The sequence below is a fragment of the Esox lucius genome, chromosome 11 (genome assembly GCF_011004845.1).
Source record: "Esox lucius isolate fEsoLuc1 chromosome 11, fEsoLuc1.pri, whole genome shotgun sequence".
Classification (NCBI taxonomy): Eukaryota; Metazoa; Chordata; class Actinopteri; order Esociformes; family Esocidae; genus Esox; species Esox lucius.
In genome coordinates, this window is record NC_047579.1 from 33,196,700 (window position 1) to 33,210,348 (window position 13,649).

At 43.9% G+C, this 13,649-nt stretch overlaps 1 protein-coding gene across 5 annotated transcripts in view; it reads left to right on the forward strand.

Moving 5' to 3' along the window:
* The window catches only part of cep112 (centrosomal protein 112), a 157,114-nt gene that overhangs the window by 85,034 nt on the left and 58,431 nt on the right, over nt 1-13,649 (forward strand). For 4 of the 5 annotated variants that reach the window (XM_029123329.2, XM_029123330.2, XM_029123331.2 and 1 more), the window contains one exon: nt 4,652-4,882. In XM_029123329.2, the coding sequence (XP_028979162.2) occupies nt 4,652-4,882 (231 nt within the window). Of the gene's footprint in view, nt 1-4,651; nt 4,883-5,062; nt 5,221-13,649 lie in introns of those variants that run through there. The other variant, XM_029123332.2, reaches the window with a different exon arrangement.

Below are 13,649 nucleotides of genomic sequence, written 5' to 3' on the forward strand. Positions count from 1 at the left end.
CCTCCACAGAAATTAAACGTTGTAGTTTTATCAAAGTCCAGAGGTTGTCTTGCAAGCGAGACAATGTTACATTATCACGATCTGTTATACATAGCTATGTGTGTTTTTGTGGTATAGGTTGTCATGACTCAAAAATGAACATTAGGACCTAAAATTTGGAGCTCCAAACTAATAAATACTTTATACTGAGTGGAGTCTCTGGGACAGGATAATCTTTAGGGTTTACTTCTGGCCTGTTCAATCTGGTATTATATTATTATTCTGCAGTATGTGCAGTTAGGTCCGGAAATAATTGGACACTGACACAAGTTTTGTTATTTTGGCTGTTTAACAAAATATATTTAAGTTGCATTTAAATAATGAACATGGGCAAAGGAGCTCTCAATGCAAGTGGAACAGGCCATCCTTAGGATGCAAAAACAAAATACATCAGAGATTGCAGTGGCCAAATCAACAATTTGATACATTCTGAGAAAAAATAACACACTGGTGAGCTCTGCAACACAAAAAGGCCTGGACGTCCACGGAAGATAACAGTAGTGGGTGAATGTAGGATCCATTCCATGATAAAGAAATACCCCTTCACGACATCCATGCCAGTGAAGAACACTCCAGGAGGTAGGCATATCATTATCCAAGTCTACCATAAAGAGAAGATTTCAGGAGAGCAAATACAGAGGGTTCACCACAAGGTGCAAACCATTCATAAGCCTCAAGAATAGGACAGATTAGACCAGATTACACTTTACCAGAAAACATCTAAAAAAGCCTGCACTGTTCTGGAACATCATTCTTTGGACAGATGAAACTAAGATCAACCTGTACCAGAATGATGGGAAGAAAAAAGTATGGAGAAGGTTTGGAACGGCTCATGATCCAAAGCATATCATCTGTAGGGTGATGGCATGGGCATGCATGGCTTCCAATGGCACTGGGTCACTAATGTTTATTGATGATGTGACAGAAGATGGAAGCAGTTGGATGAATTCTAAAGTATTTACAAATTACCTTTTTACGCAGGTCTTTTGACAATTATTTTCTTCTCCCCATGGCTCAGTATCTAGCTTTCTCAGTGCATCCACGTGAGAGTTAACAAACTCATTGACTATTTATCACAGACACTAATTGCAATTTAAAAAGCCACAGGTGTGGGATATTAACCTTTAATTGCCATTTTTACCAATGTGTTTCACCTTCAAGGGTATATAAACTTTTGATCAGGGCCATTTGGATTTCTGATATCATTATGATTTGAAAACTGAGCCAGACATCTATGTAATAATAAATGGTTTCATATGATCACTATCCTTAAATAAAAGACAAGTAATTTTTTTTGGGATGATCAGTCATATTTTCAAAATTAATGCCAACATTTCACAATTTCTGCCAGGGTATGCAAACTTATGAGCAAATCTGCATCTGCTCTTCCTGGTGGCGCCTCAGCTTCCGAACCTGGCGCCACACATTCCACGGCTCCTGCCAGGTGGTAAGGCGAAATGATGGCTGGACAGTTGTAGGTCCTTTGTTGATGGCATTGAGTGTCCTCCATGTGCTGCAGTATCACATGCTGGACCGTTGTACAGTATTCTTGTTCTGAGCAATTAAGGCAATTACTGAGTCAGTCTTGGCAATTCCAAGACTGACGCATTTCAGAAGAAAGTTCTTTGTTTCTGGCCATTTTCAAACCCACAATTGCTGATGCTCCAGATACTCAGTCTAATGAAGGCCAGTTTTATTTGCGTATTTAATCAGCACAACAGTTTTCAGCTGTGCTAACATAATTGCAAAAGGGTTATTTAATGTTTCATTTTAAAATGATATACTTTAACAAACAAACCATTGGAACACTAGAGTGATGGTTGCTGATAATGGGCCTCTGTACGCTTATGTTGATAGTCCATTAGAAACCAGCCATTTACAGCTACAACAGTCATTCACAATGTTAGCAATGTCTACACTGTATTTGTGATCAATTTGATGATATATATTAATGGACAATAAAAATTATTTTGAAAACACAGACATTTCTTAGTAACCCCAAACCTTTGAACAGTAGTTTAGGTCTTACACCTTAAAACAATAAAACATTTTTGCTTAGTAAAAACTGCAAATTAAGGCCAAAGAAGGACACATTCAAATGTTAGCATTTTTCTAATTCACATGTTAGATTTGACTTGTATTCCGAAAGCCTTTTGACTACAGAATTGATTCCTTTTTGTGGGAAACTGATTTGAATGAAAACAATGTTAGTATAGTTTTTTTTAAGTACCTTTTTTCTTACATCTACACCAGTCCTTACAGCTCTCTCTCTCTGACCCTTCTCTATTTCCCTCCTCCACCCCATTTCCCTCTCAATTGTTCACATTCCGTTATAATGGTTGGTATAAATATATACCTCAGAGAAATAATTCCATGCCAGAATAGAAGCCGCTTAACTGCTAGTCTGTTGGTTAATGGCTTTTTGAAGGCGGTTGGTTTGGTCATTAGCACTCCTGTAATGTAATGTGGCTGTAATGCTTCTCCCTCTGGAAGCAGTCTGAATCAAAGAGTGGTGCTGGGGCTAAGTCAAGGCTCTAGACCAGTTCAAAGGCAGAGGGGTCATGAGTGGGGTCAGCTCATCTCTGCACTGCAGACTCACATCTGTGGGCACACAACCTTGGGCAACACAGTAACACACACACAAACACAAGCATGAACACACATGTACACACAAGCACAGTCCCACACAAGTGCCATTACATACGCACAAACCACAGATTGACTTCCAAATAGAGGTCCCCGTCATATCCACAGTCCTAAATGTTTTCCTGGTCCTGGGATGATTTCCTTATTTAGTCATAAGAGCTCAGACTGAGGCTGACACACACACACACACAGACTCCTACTATCTAGCCCAGTTGTAGTTCTGACGAGTCTGTTCTATGTGCTTCCTGAAATGAGACATGGCAGCAGAGGGCCTGTTTTCCTCCTGAGTGAGTGACCTTTGATTTGCACTAATTTCTCTCATTAAATCAGACCGCTGACCTTCGTGGAATGCCCCTGCTTTGATGTGGGCCCTGCCTAGCCTGTGTGACTCACAGATCAGAGGGATGGCTGTGTGTGTGTCTGGGTTTGTGTCTGTTTGTGTGCCTGTCTGTGTGTCTCTGTGTGTGTGTTTTTCCTTCCTGCCCAGGCTGGCTAAGTGGGCAGACACTCCCAGTACTTGTTGTTGCTCTTCTTCTCTCTATTCCTGGCTAAAACTGGTATTCCCCATGCGTCTCTGTTCCTTGGCTAACCGTCCCAGAATACACACTTGCTGTTTCCGTTCTGATCAGAGCTCTGAATGCTGAAAGAGAGGGCCTGGTGAGACAGGTGTCCACGACTGACGCTGAGATTGTGCCTGTCTGTTTATGTCTTTCAGTATTAGTGTGTGCTTTGAATATCAGTGTGTGTTTTTGTTTTTGAATATTAGTGTGTGTTTGTGTTGTTTTAGTATTAGTTTGTGTCTTTGAATGTTTGTGTGTGTTTCTTTCTTTGAGTATTAGAATGTGTTTGTGTCTTTGAATATTAGTTTGTGTCTGTGTCTTTGAATATTAGTGTGTGTTTGTGTCTTTGAATGTTAGTGTGTGTTTGTGTCTTTGAATATTAGCATGTGTTTGTGTCTTTGAATATTAGTGTGTGTTTGTGTCTTTGAATATTAGTGTGTGTTTGTGTCTTTGAATATTAGCGTGTGTTTGTGTCTTTGAATATTAGTGTGTGTTTGTGTCTTTGAATATTAGTGTGTGTTTGTGTCTTTGAATATTAGTGTGTGTTTGTGTCTTTGAATATTAGCGTGTGTTTGTGTCTTTGAATATTAGCGTGTGTTTGTGTTTTTGAATATTAGTGTGTGTTTGTGTCTTTGAATATTAGTGTGTGTTTGAATATTAGTGTGTGTTTGTGTCTTTGAATATTAGCATGTGTTTGTGTCTTTGAATATTAGCGTGTGTTTGTGTCTTTGAATATTAGCGTGTGTTTGTGTTTTTGAATATTAGCGTGTGTTTGTGTCTTTGAATATTAGCGTGTGTTTGTGTCTTTGAATATTAGCGTGTGTTTGTGTCTTTGAATATTAGTGTGTGTTTGTGTCTTTGAATATTAGTGTGTGTTTGTGTCCTTATTTCTAAAGGCACATAACGTATTTGGATGTAATATTGCTAAACATGTTTTACATGACAGATGGTTAACCATCCACCAGGATAACTACTGGGTGTGACAGCTTTTATACCAGTCCTCCTATGACAAACAACATTTAGAAATGGTCTTCTGACGCTTCTGATCATGGATGTGGATCAAAAGCCTGCACCCAGAAGCTCTTCAGTTTGAGTGTTAGTTAGTGACCACTTCTTATACATTGCCTAACAAGTATGCAGGGGGCTTAAGTGCCTGACATAACGAAAGGAGATGTTTGGCCACATATTATCAGAGAACAGCCTCCCATTGTCCAAACCACATTTACGCTTTCTTTTTTCATATGTACTTAAAGAAGCTGCCAAATGTTGGCCCAAAGGAAATGCAGTTAAAAGTAACGGTCTTGTCAATGTGCATGAACCATGTAAGACGTATTTAGCGTGTGTTTGTGTGTGCGCGTGCGTGTCATATTCAGCGTTTGAATGCTCTGCTGTTGTCCTCCCACTAGACCGTCTCTGACCTGGAGGAGCAGGTGTCCTGTCTGAGGGATGAGCTGCAGCAGGCCCACAGCCAGAGGAAGCAGCAGCTGCTGGAGCTGGGGGTGCTCAGGGAAGAGGAGAGGCAGCGCGCGGCCCAGGACCAGGAGGCCTCCCTGGGCAGGCTGAGAGCGGAGATGGACCGCATCCGCCTGGAGCTGGAGAGGAGCCACGCCACCGACAGACAACTGGCCCAGGAGAAGGTGGGTAGGGGCTGAGGGGATGAGAGTGCTCTGCCATGCCGGGGAGACAATGTAACGGAGTGTACAAGCCCTTAGAGCTCAAAGTCGCTGTTTGACTGATTTGCTGACTGAATTGCTGGCTGACTGGCTGTCTGATCAATACGGCTAGTTGGACCTCTATCCTCCCATTGCCCGTAACAGAACCCGATGCTGGGAAATCACCCATAATCCAGTGCAGGTTAAGCAGGAAGCCTGGGGAAGGTGGTGTTGATCAGAGGCTAATCCTCAGCAGGGCCCTTCAAAGAGCCTCACTTTCTTTAAAGCTGAGCCCAGCTGCACTTCATTACCCCAGAATGCAGGTAACTCCACAGCACCCAGCGCCATTTTTGATAGATTTTGGAAGAGTTACTGGGGAAGTGAATGACAGTTGACAGAGAGTGAATGCGACAGAGAGTGCATGACTTCATAGTATTTAAAGTAAGGAAGAAACCGTTCCTCTGCTGTCTGTTTCTCTTCCCCTCGCATCAAACCAATCACAACAGACATGTAAGAGTTGTTTACCAGCCGTAACTCATTTGGTCATCCCCCTTTCCCGCACCTCTTCTTTTCTATTTGTGATGGCAGGATGATATTATGATGACCTGCAGATGTCAGAGGGACTCAAGATAAACTGGGTTTAAACATCATCTGCAATGCTATGGATATGTGGCATACTTTTTGTTAAGTTTCTGCCCAAAATCCACTTAGTCTTTTTTGTAACTGGAAATGCACATAGTGGGAAGAGAGCTCAAACATTAGGCAGAAGTTATGTGGCTACTTTTTAAAAACTTTTTTTTATCTGTAATATAAAAAAACATGGTTGACTAGGGGATGATGGGCGAAAAAAGTTAAAAGTTGTTGTGCTGTTTCAAATAACTGTTTCATTGCAGTTATTTGTGGGATTGAAGTCGAACGGTCTCAGATCCATATTGACTTGGCCGGCTGTTTTGTAAGCTGAAATTTCTTATTCATTTGATGCCGAGGCAGAAAAACGCTGTCCTCTGCAATCTGCCCCAGCCCGATCAGTCTTGAAGCTGGAAGCTGGGGCCGGTCAGAGTTTTTGAAGGCATCTCCTAGATCCTGGAGTAAAGGCAGGAGAAATCCATTAAATCCATGAATGGATTCTCATCAAAGAAGCGTGTGTTTGAGGGAGGGAGAGAGAAAGAGCTGGCAGAATGAAATAATGAGAAACAGAATATCAGAGGAGATAAGATCACACGTGAAAATGTTTCTTGCGCCCAAGACAAGAAAAGGAAAGGGAGTAAAATGGAGGTATAGGAGAAAAGAGAGCAGAGCTAGGTGTATTTCACTGTTTGGCTGCTACTGAGCTTTCTCTCCCTGTTTGTGCATGTGCGTGCATGTGTGCGTTGCGTGTGTGCGTGCGTGTGCATGCGTGCATTACACACATGCAGCCCTGGCCTCCCAATCTCCATCCTCCACTGAGGGGCCTGTGAAGCTCCCGTGTGCCTGATAACACCTCCTCTATGCTCCGGGCTGCTCAGAGTCCTGCCTCTCTCACACGTCCTTATCTCCTTCCCCTATTTCCCTCCCTCTCTCTTCCACGTCCTCGCCTTTCAGGCCTTCAAGTCATTGGTACGCAAAGAGAATCACAGCTTCTTAGAAAGAGCTTGCCTTACCAGATTCCATGGTTGTGACGATTTGTGGAAAAGGGGGAAGGTTTTTCTTAAAAATAACATACACACACACACGCGCGCGCGCGCCGCACACGCACAGGTTTCTGTTAGGAAAATGTGGTGTAAGACATTTGACTGGCGACAATTTACCTGACTTTTGAGAAATGAAATGGTCAACCATATGCGTTGGGTGTGCGACCCGTTATGGTGCCCCCTACAGACTGACACATGAAGGTCATTGTTAACACAGTAGAATGGCCTGTGATGTTTGTAACCAACCCCAACTGCTATCTGAAGCCACCACCAGTGTGCACAGCAGGACAGTCCACTGTTGTCCCTCCTGCATCTGTTTGGTTGGGACATGTTTCGTGTGTAGTGGTATCCCTCTCCTGCATATCAAAATCCTATTCTGTCATCTGGTGGGTTTCTAACAAAAAGTGAATTTGATAGGCTGTCTCGACATCTTACGTATGCAGTTTGTGAACTGTCGATTCTACACTAGGAGTACCAACCCTTCTCTTGACTAGAACGCATGACAATCGTTGTAGTCTAAATAGGCTCAATGTTAACTGGTGCTTTACACCAACTAGCGACTCTAGACTCTTAAGGCCCATTAAACCACTGTGTATGGTCCACCTCCATGCCTAATGACCTCAACCACACAGTGTCACACACACACCCACACACACGGTCTACCTAATAGTAAAAATGGACTAAGGACACACTATAACATAAGACTTGCTCAGGTTCAATTTGCAGGGTTTCTCAATATATAGATATAGGGTTGAGGGTTAACTTGTAATAATAATAATAATTTATTACATTTATAGAGTGCTTTTCATCATTTGGAATAATCTCAAAGTGCCTTAAATAAATGAATTAAAATGACAAAATAAACATTTAAGGACAAGAAAAGCATGGTTGTTAGCAAAAAGCCTTCCTATATAAAGATGTCTTTAGGCCTGTTTTAAATTAGCCCAGAGTCTGTGGTGACTTCAGGTGGTTCAGGAGGCTAGGAACCGTCGAGGTAAAAGCCTGATTCCCCAAGGAACAGAGCTTGTCCTGGGGACGTGGAGGTGCAGAGCTTGTCCTGGGGACGTGGAGGTGCAGAGCTTGTCCTGGGGACGTGGTGGTGCAGAGCTTGTCCTGGGGACGTGGTGGTGCAGAGCTTGTCCTGGGGACGTGGTGGTGCAGAGCTTGTCCTGGGGACGTGGAGGTGCAGAGCTTGTCCTGGGGACGTGGAGGTGCAGAGCTTGTCCTGGGGACGTGGAGGTGCAGAGCTTGTCCTGGGGACGTGGAGGTGCAGAGCTTGTCCTGGGGACGTGGAGGTGCAGAGCTTGTCCTGGGGACGTGGAGGTGCAGAGCTTGTCCTGGGGACGTGGTGGTGCAGAGCTTGTCCTGGGGACGTGGTGGTGCAGAGCTTGTCCTGGGGACGTGGTGGTGCAGAGCTTGTCCTGGGGACGTGGAGGTGCAGAGCTTGTCCTGGGGACATGGAGGTGCAGAGCTTGTCCTGGGGACATGGAGTCAATAGTAGGGTTCTGAATTCTATCCGTAATGAGACGGGAAGCCGGTGCAGAGATGCCAGGATGGGGGTGATGTGGGTATTTTTCCGTACTCTCCTGGCAGCGCTGTTTTGGATGTATTGGAGTTTCTGGAGACTTCTGCCAGTGATCCAGATGAAGAGTGAATTGCAACAGTCCAGCCTTGAGGAGATAAAGGCATGGACAAGCTTCTCTGCATCAGATTGAGTCAGAAGGACAGAGTTGGGCTATGTTTTTCAGGTGATAAAATGACACTTCAAACAGTTTGATGTGGCTGTCAAAAGTCAGGGAGGAATCAAACTTTACACCCATATTGGAGTCTGATGAAGAGAGAGGGATGATCTGTCCTGCTGTGGTGAGGTGTGTTATTGGGGAGTACTGGACCTGGTGTGGGGGCACCAACAAGTAGGGCCTCTGTCTTGCTGCTTTTCAATTGAAGGAGATTTTTCTTCATCCAAGCCCTTATCTCATCAAGGCAGGTGTTCAGACAGGCACACATATTAGAGGGATTTAGGGATGTTTTTACATATAGCTGGGGGTCAACCGCATAGTAGTGGAATGAGATCCCATGCTGACTGATGACACGACCAAGAGGGAGCATGTACATGACAAAAGGGATGGAACCAAGAACAGACCCTTTCTGTCTGACAGTCCTGTCTCAGTCAGGCTTGTCCAGACTGCCCAATGGTGTCCCGGAGGCATTTCATTTTCTGAATTGACAGAATTGTTATTGTTAATCTCCTGCCCTCTCACAGCACAACAACTCAATCTGGAAGAGTTGAAAATGACAGATCTGGAATCAGGCTCTATTCAGATCTTATGACCAGGCAAACTCTTAATTATAGGCTATATTCTGGCTAGATGAATTAATAAGGCACAATGCACACACCAGGCCAAAAAAAAAACTCAATTGTCCAATTACTTTTGGTCCCCTCAAATGGGGAGTGGGCTGTTCATAAAATTGGCCAAAATACCTACATGGTTTACAGTTTATGGATGTAAATACCCTCAAATGAAACCTGACTGTCTGCACCTCAACCTCTTAGTAATTGTTTGATTTTGAATCTAATGTCCTTGTTTACCGAGCCAAAAGAACAAAGCTTCTGTCACTGCTGAAATACTTGTGGATTGCACAGTATATGTTATTGCTTATTAAAAGATTGCACATGAAGGTAACTGACACTTGTTCATGGAACGTTGTTTGTAATGGGTGGTTGGATTTCCACAGCCCTTGAGCAGGGAACAAATAACTTATGTAGCTTCAATGGTTAGTGTGGTGATAGACATAGTCTAACTTTTGACAGTTAGACTATGTCTATCTCTATGTCCAGCTGTCTTTGTCTGTCTGTCTGCCTGCCTGCCTGCCTCAGTCTGCCTGCCTGGCTCAGTCTGTCTGCCTGCCTGCCTGCCTCAGTCTGCCTGCCTGGCTCAGTCTGTCTGTCTGCCTGCCTGCCTCAGCCTGTCTGTCTGCCTGCCTGCCTCAGCCTGTCTGTCTTTGTGTTGTTTGACTACTGTAGTTCTCCTCTGTATTCTCTACTCCTATCTGGCTAACGGCAATGACACCTGCCCTCCAAAGTATCTGCTTTTGCGTCACCATGGTAACAAGGTGTCTTGTACACAAACGCCATGGTTATTTTAGGTTTCCTTGGCTATTACAAAGGAAAGTGGAGAACGGTAAAGAAGACACTGGAGAAGAGAGAGCGTGGGGCCTTTCACTGTGAGCAGATGGAGTTTATTTTCTCCTCTCTCTTTCCTTCCTCTCCATCGCTCAGTTCCTCAGAAGGTAGAGCCTCAGGCCTTCAGTACATTTCACCTCACAAGTCACATCATCTTTATTTCTCATTCTCTATCTATTTCTCAGTCTATCTCTCCCTAACTCCCCACTCTCTCTCTTCTTCTTTATCTGTAGATCTCCTGTGTAGGCCTATATGTAAAGAAACAACAAAAACTTGCTTGATGTGTTTAAATGGTGTGAATCCTGTTCTTCCATCAGCCAGAAGATGGTGGTGCTGTTTGGTTGTTATTGTCATCCTAGTTGTTTCCACCTCAACCAACAACCTCTCTAATGTATTAATTTCCCTCCAAACTGGTTGTCTGCCATTTGGAGATACACCAAATCACATTATTCCTGGTCATGGATTATATGGAGCAAAACAGAGGAGGGAATGATCAAAGAAGATGTCCCACAATCACCTCAGAGTGACAAGCAGAGATTGAGGCTTAACTGCAAAACATCTGATTCCGTGAGGGGTTGTGAGTTTGTGTCTGTGTCTCTCTCTCTGTCTGTCTGTCTGTCTGTCTGTCTGTGTGTGTGTGTGTGTGTGTGTGTGTGCACGCATTTGGCGGTGCCTCTGTCTTTGCTATGGGCCCAGGTGGGAGCAGAGAGAAGAGACACAGACAGATAAAAGAGGCAGAGCATAAACTTCGGCTGGCTTCCAAAATCAGAACAGTTCTCTTCGACATGGCAGAAGTCATTCCAGAGAAGCGACACAATCTATCAATCACATTTAACCAGAGAGACAGCCCCCATCCTGTAGCTAGTGCTGTAGATTCCACTCACTGTGTTTTTGAATGGATCTCTGGAAGACACTTAGAGAGGTGGAAGAAGATGAGAGAAGAAACAAGTGATGGGTCTATAAGGGGTAGAAACATGATGGTATTATGAGGAATAAAGGAGAAACAGGATGGTACATGAGGAATACATGAGAAACCGGATGATAAATGAAGAGTAGAGTAGAAAAGTGCCACAAGAGGTTTTCACATTTCCATAATAACATACAATGTAGTTCATGTGATTAGGCTACTGTTAACAGGATGGAACCTGAGGAGTGGTGAAACAGGATGGTCCATGAGGAGTAGAGGAGAAGCAGGAGGGAACATGAGGAGAGGAGAAACAGGATTCTACATGAGGAGTATAGGGGACACAGGATTCTGCATGAGGAGTATAGGAGAAACAGGATGGTTAATGAGGAGAGGAGAAACAGGATGGTTAATGAGGAGAGGAGAAACAGGATGATCTATGAGGACTAGAGGGGAAATACGATAGGACATGAGGAGGAGGAGGATATGAGACACCGGATGGTCCATGGGGAGTAAAGGAGATGCCGGATGGTGCATCAGGAGTAGGGGAGAAACAGGATGCTACATGAGGAGTAGAGGAGAAACAGGATGCTACATGATGAGTAGAGGAGAAACAGGATGGTAAATGAGGAGAGGAGAAACAGGGTGGCACATGTGGAGGAGGAAAGGAGAAACAGAATGGTACATGAGGAGGTGATAAGGAAAAGGATGATCTATGTGGATTAGAGGAGAAACAGGATGGCACATAATCAGGATAGGAGAGAAGAGGATGGTATATGAGCAAGAGACAAACAGGATGGGGCTTGAGGATTAGAGGAGAAACAGTATGATACATGAGGAGGCGAGGAGAAACCGGAGAGGGTACATGAGAAGAGCTTCCTCCCCTTTGACTTGCATATGAGTAATAAGCAGACCTCCTCTTCCTCCTGTTCTCCTGTCCCATTGATCCTGTATAATCTCAGCTGTCCTCTGCTCAGCCAGACCTTCCCCCGCCCCCCCTGCCAGGGTTATCAAATGAAACCATCCACAGGTGGTCCCACCCACTTCAAAACATCAATGGCCGTCACAGAGGAGCTGATCAACCTTGCCCCCCAAATTCTCCCCAAATCTGCACGCAGATGCATTCATGGACCTCTGTCTAAGCCCCTCTCTTGCCCCCCCCCCCCCCCCCCCCCCTGTCACCATCTGTCTGTCCCACTGATCCCTTCTTAATAGAGGTAAGACAGATCCCCCCCTCGCGACCCTAGAAAGGCTCAAATAAGAGAGAGTTCAAAAGAAAGGGATTTAAATGACGACAGTTAAAAGGAGAGCGAGATGAAAATCAAACCCTGCAGTGCAGTCCAGCCCTGCCTCTATAAGTGGTTACACCTGTTTATGCAAACACAACAGGGAATAGAGTTAGAGAGACAGAGATTGTCTGAACACTGACATTGATCCCTAGATTAGCATAATGTCACTGTTACCAAGCATAGGACTTTAAAAAGCCTTTAAAAAGATATATTGACCAACTCACGTAAAAACGCACACTAGAGCAGTGTGTGATCACCTGAGGCTCCCTTTTTAGCACATGGTCAAACTTGAGTTGTTTTTGATAGTGCTGTTTATACTATTGCTACCATACATACAGGCTTGCCTCCTTTACCCTGGGGGCCTTTAATGATAACCATGTTGTACTGGCTGACCTTACTGGCCCATTTTACCTTCTTATGAAGTCCCACATCTCGTTAGAAGTAGGTGTAGTTTTTATTCAATAATGTGTGTTATGGTTTCTGACAGGCAGATGTTTTCAGGGATGGTGTGTTTCTGTGTATGTCTGTACGTGTGTCTGCGTGATGTCATGTATTGAGTGGGTACTGCCAGTTTGTGAAGCAGTGATGTTGAGGAGAATTTGAAGTGACAGAACTAATGATGGGAGGCTGTGAAATAGAAATAAAAACTCTTCTCATTACTGCCACTTCAAGACCCGCTTACATGTTCACACGCGCACGTACACAAACACACATACTCAACCTCACACTCACAAACCCAGACATGCAGAGTCTTGTACACAGTGATTAGAGACAAATAAGCAAATAACATAATCTGAATCCCCTCACTCGCAAATGTAATGCAAATAGCTGCCAGAGATGCGTGTTGGGTAGCTACAGATATTCTCCAACAGTCACTCACTGTATTTCCTCTACTGATGAAAGACCTGCCGATCATCTCTAGTCACTTTTCTCTGCCTAATATTTACAAATCTGCTTTTTGGTATACTTCAATCATGGTTGGCTCCTTGCAACAGCAACATAAGCGGTCGCTTGGGGACCCCGACCACTAGGGGGCCTCTGACTGCTAGGGAGCCCCCGACCAATAGAAGTGAGGGGCCACAAATAAAATGTTGCTTAGGGCCCCGAAATGGCTAGAGCCGTCACTGACTTCAATGTTCATATTTAATAGCTTTTTGCCGGACCGCGTAAGCGGAGCCAGCCAAGAAGAGTGATTACCCCATGTTAAATAGCATTCTGGTTAGAGACGCTGACACTCATGGAGGGGACCGGTGTTCAAGCCTGTTTGCAGTCAAAGCAAATTATGCATTAGGATTTGTTCAGGATAGACAAAAACTGACCACAGCTTTCAGAAGCTACATTACAGTAAGCCTAAAATAAAATTGTTCACAGTTATATTCCGCTGTTTCTGGTGGATCTAGTTATTGCATCAATGTCATTCACAAATTAAAGAAAAATGAACGTTCTTGTGCCATGAAATAAAATTACTTTGGCAGTGTAAGCAATTGCTTAAATTGTATGACTATTAAGAATTAAGTAGTGAGCCTATTACTGGCTAATAAACTGTTTAAACTGCCATTGGCAAAAGCCATACAGTTCATAGATGCTGTTTGTGGTGGAAGTAAACTTAATAAGAAACAGTTTAACACAATGTGTCTAGCAAAATGTTCAAACATGGTGTGATGTTAAGGCGTGACTAAATTATCTAATGTCGAGACGCTATACC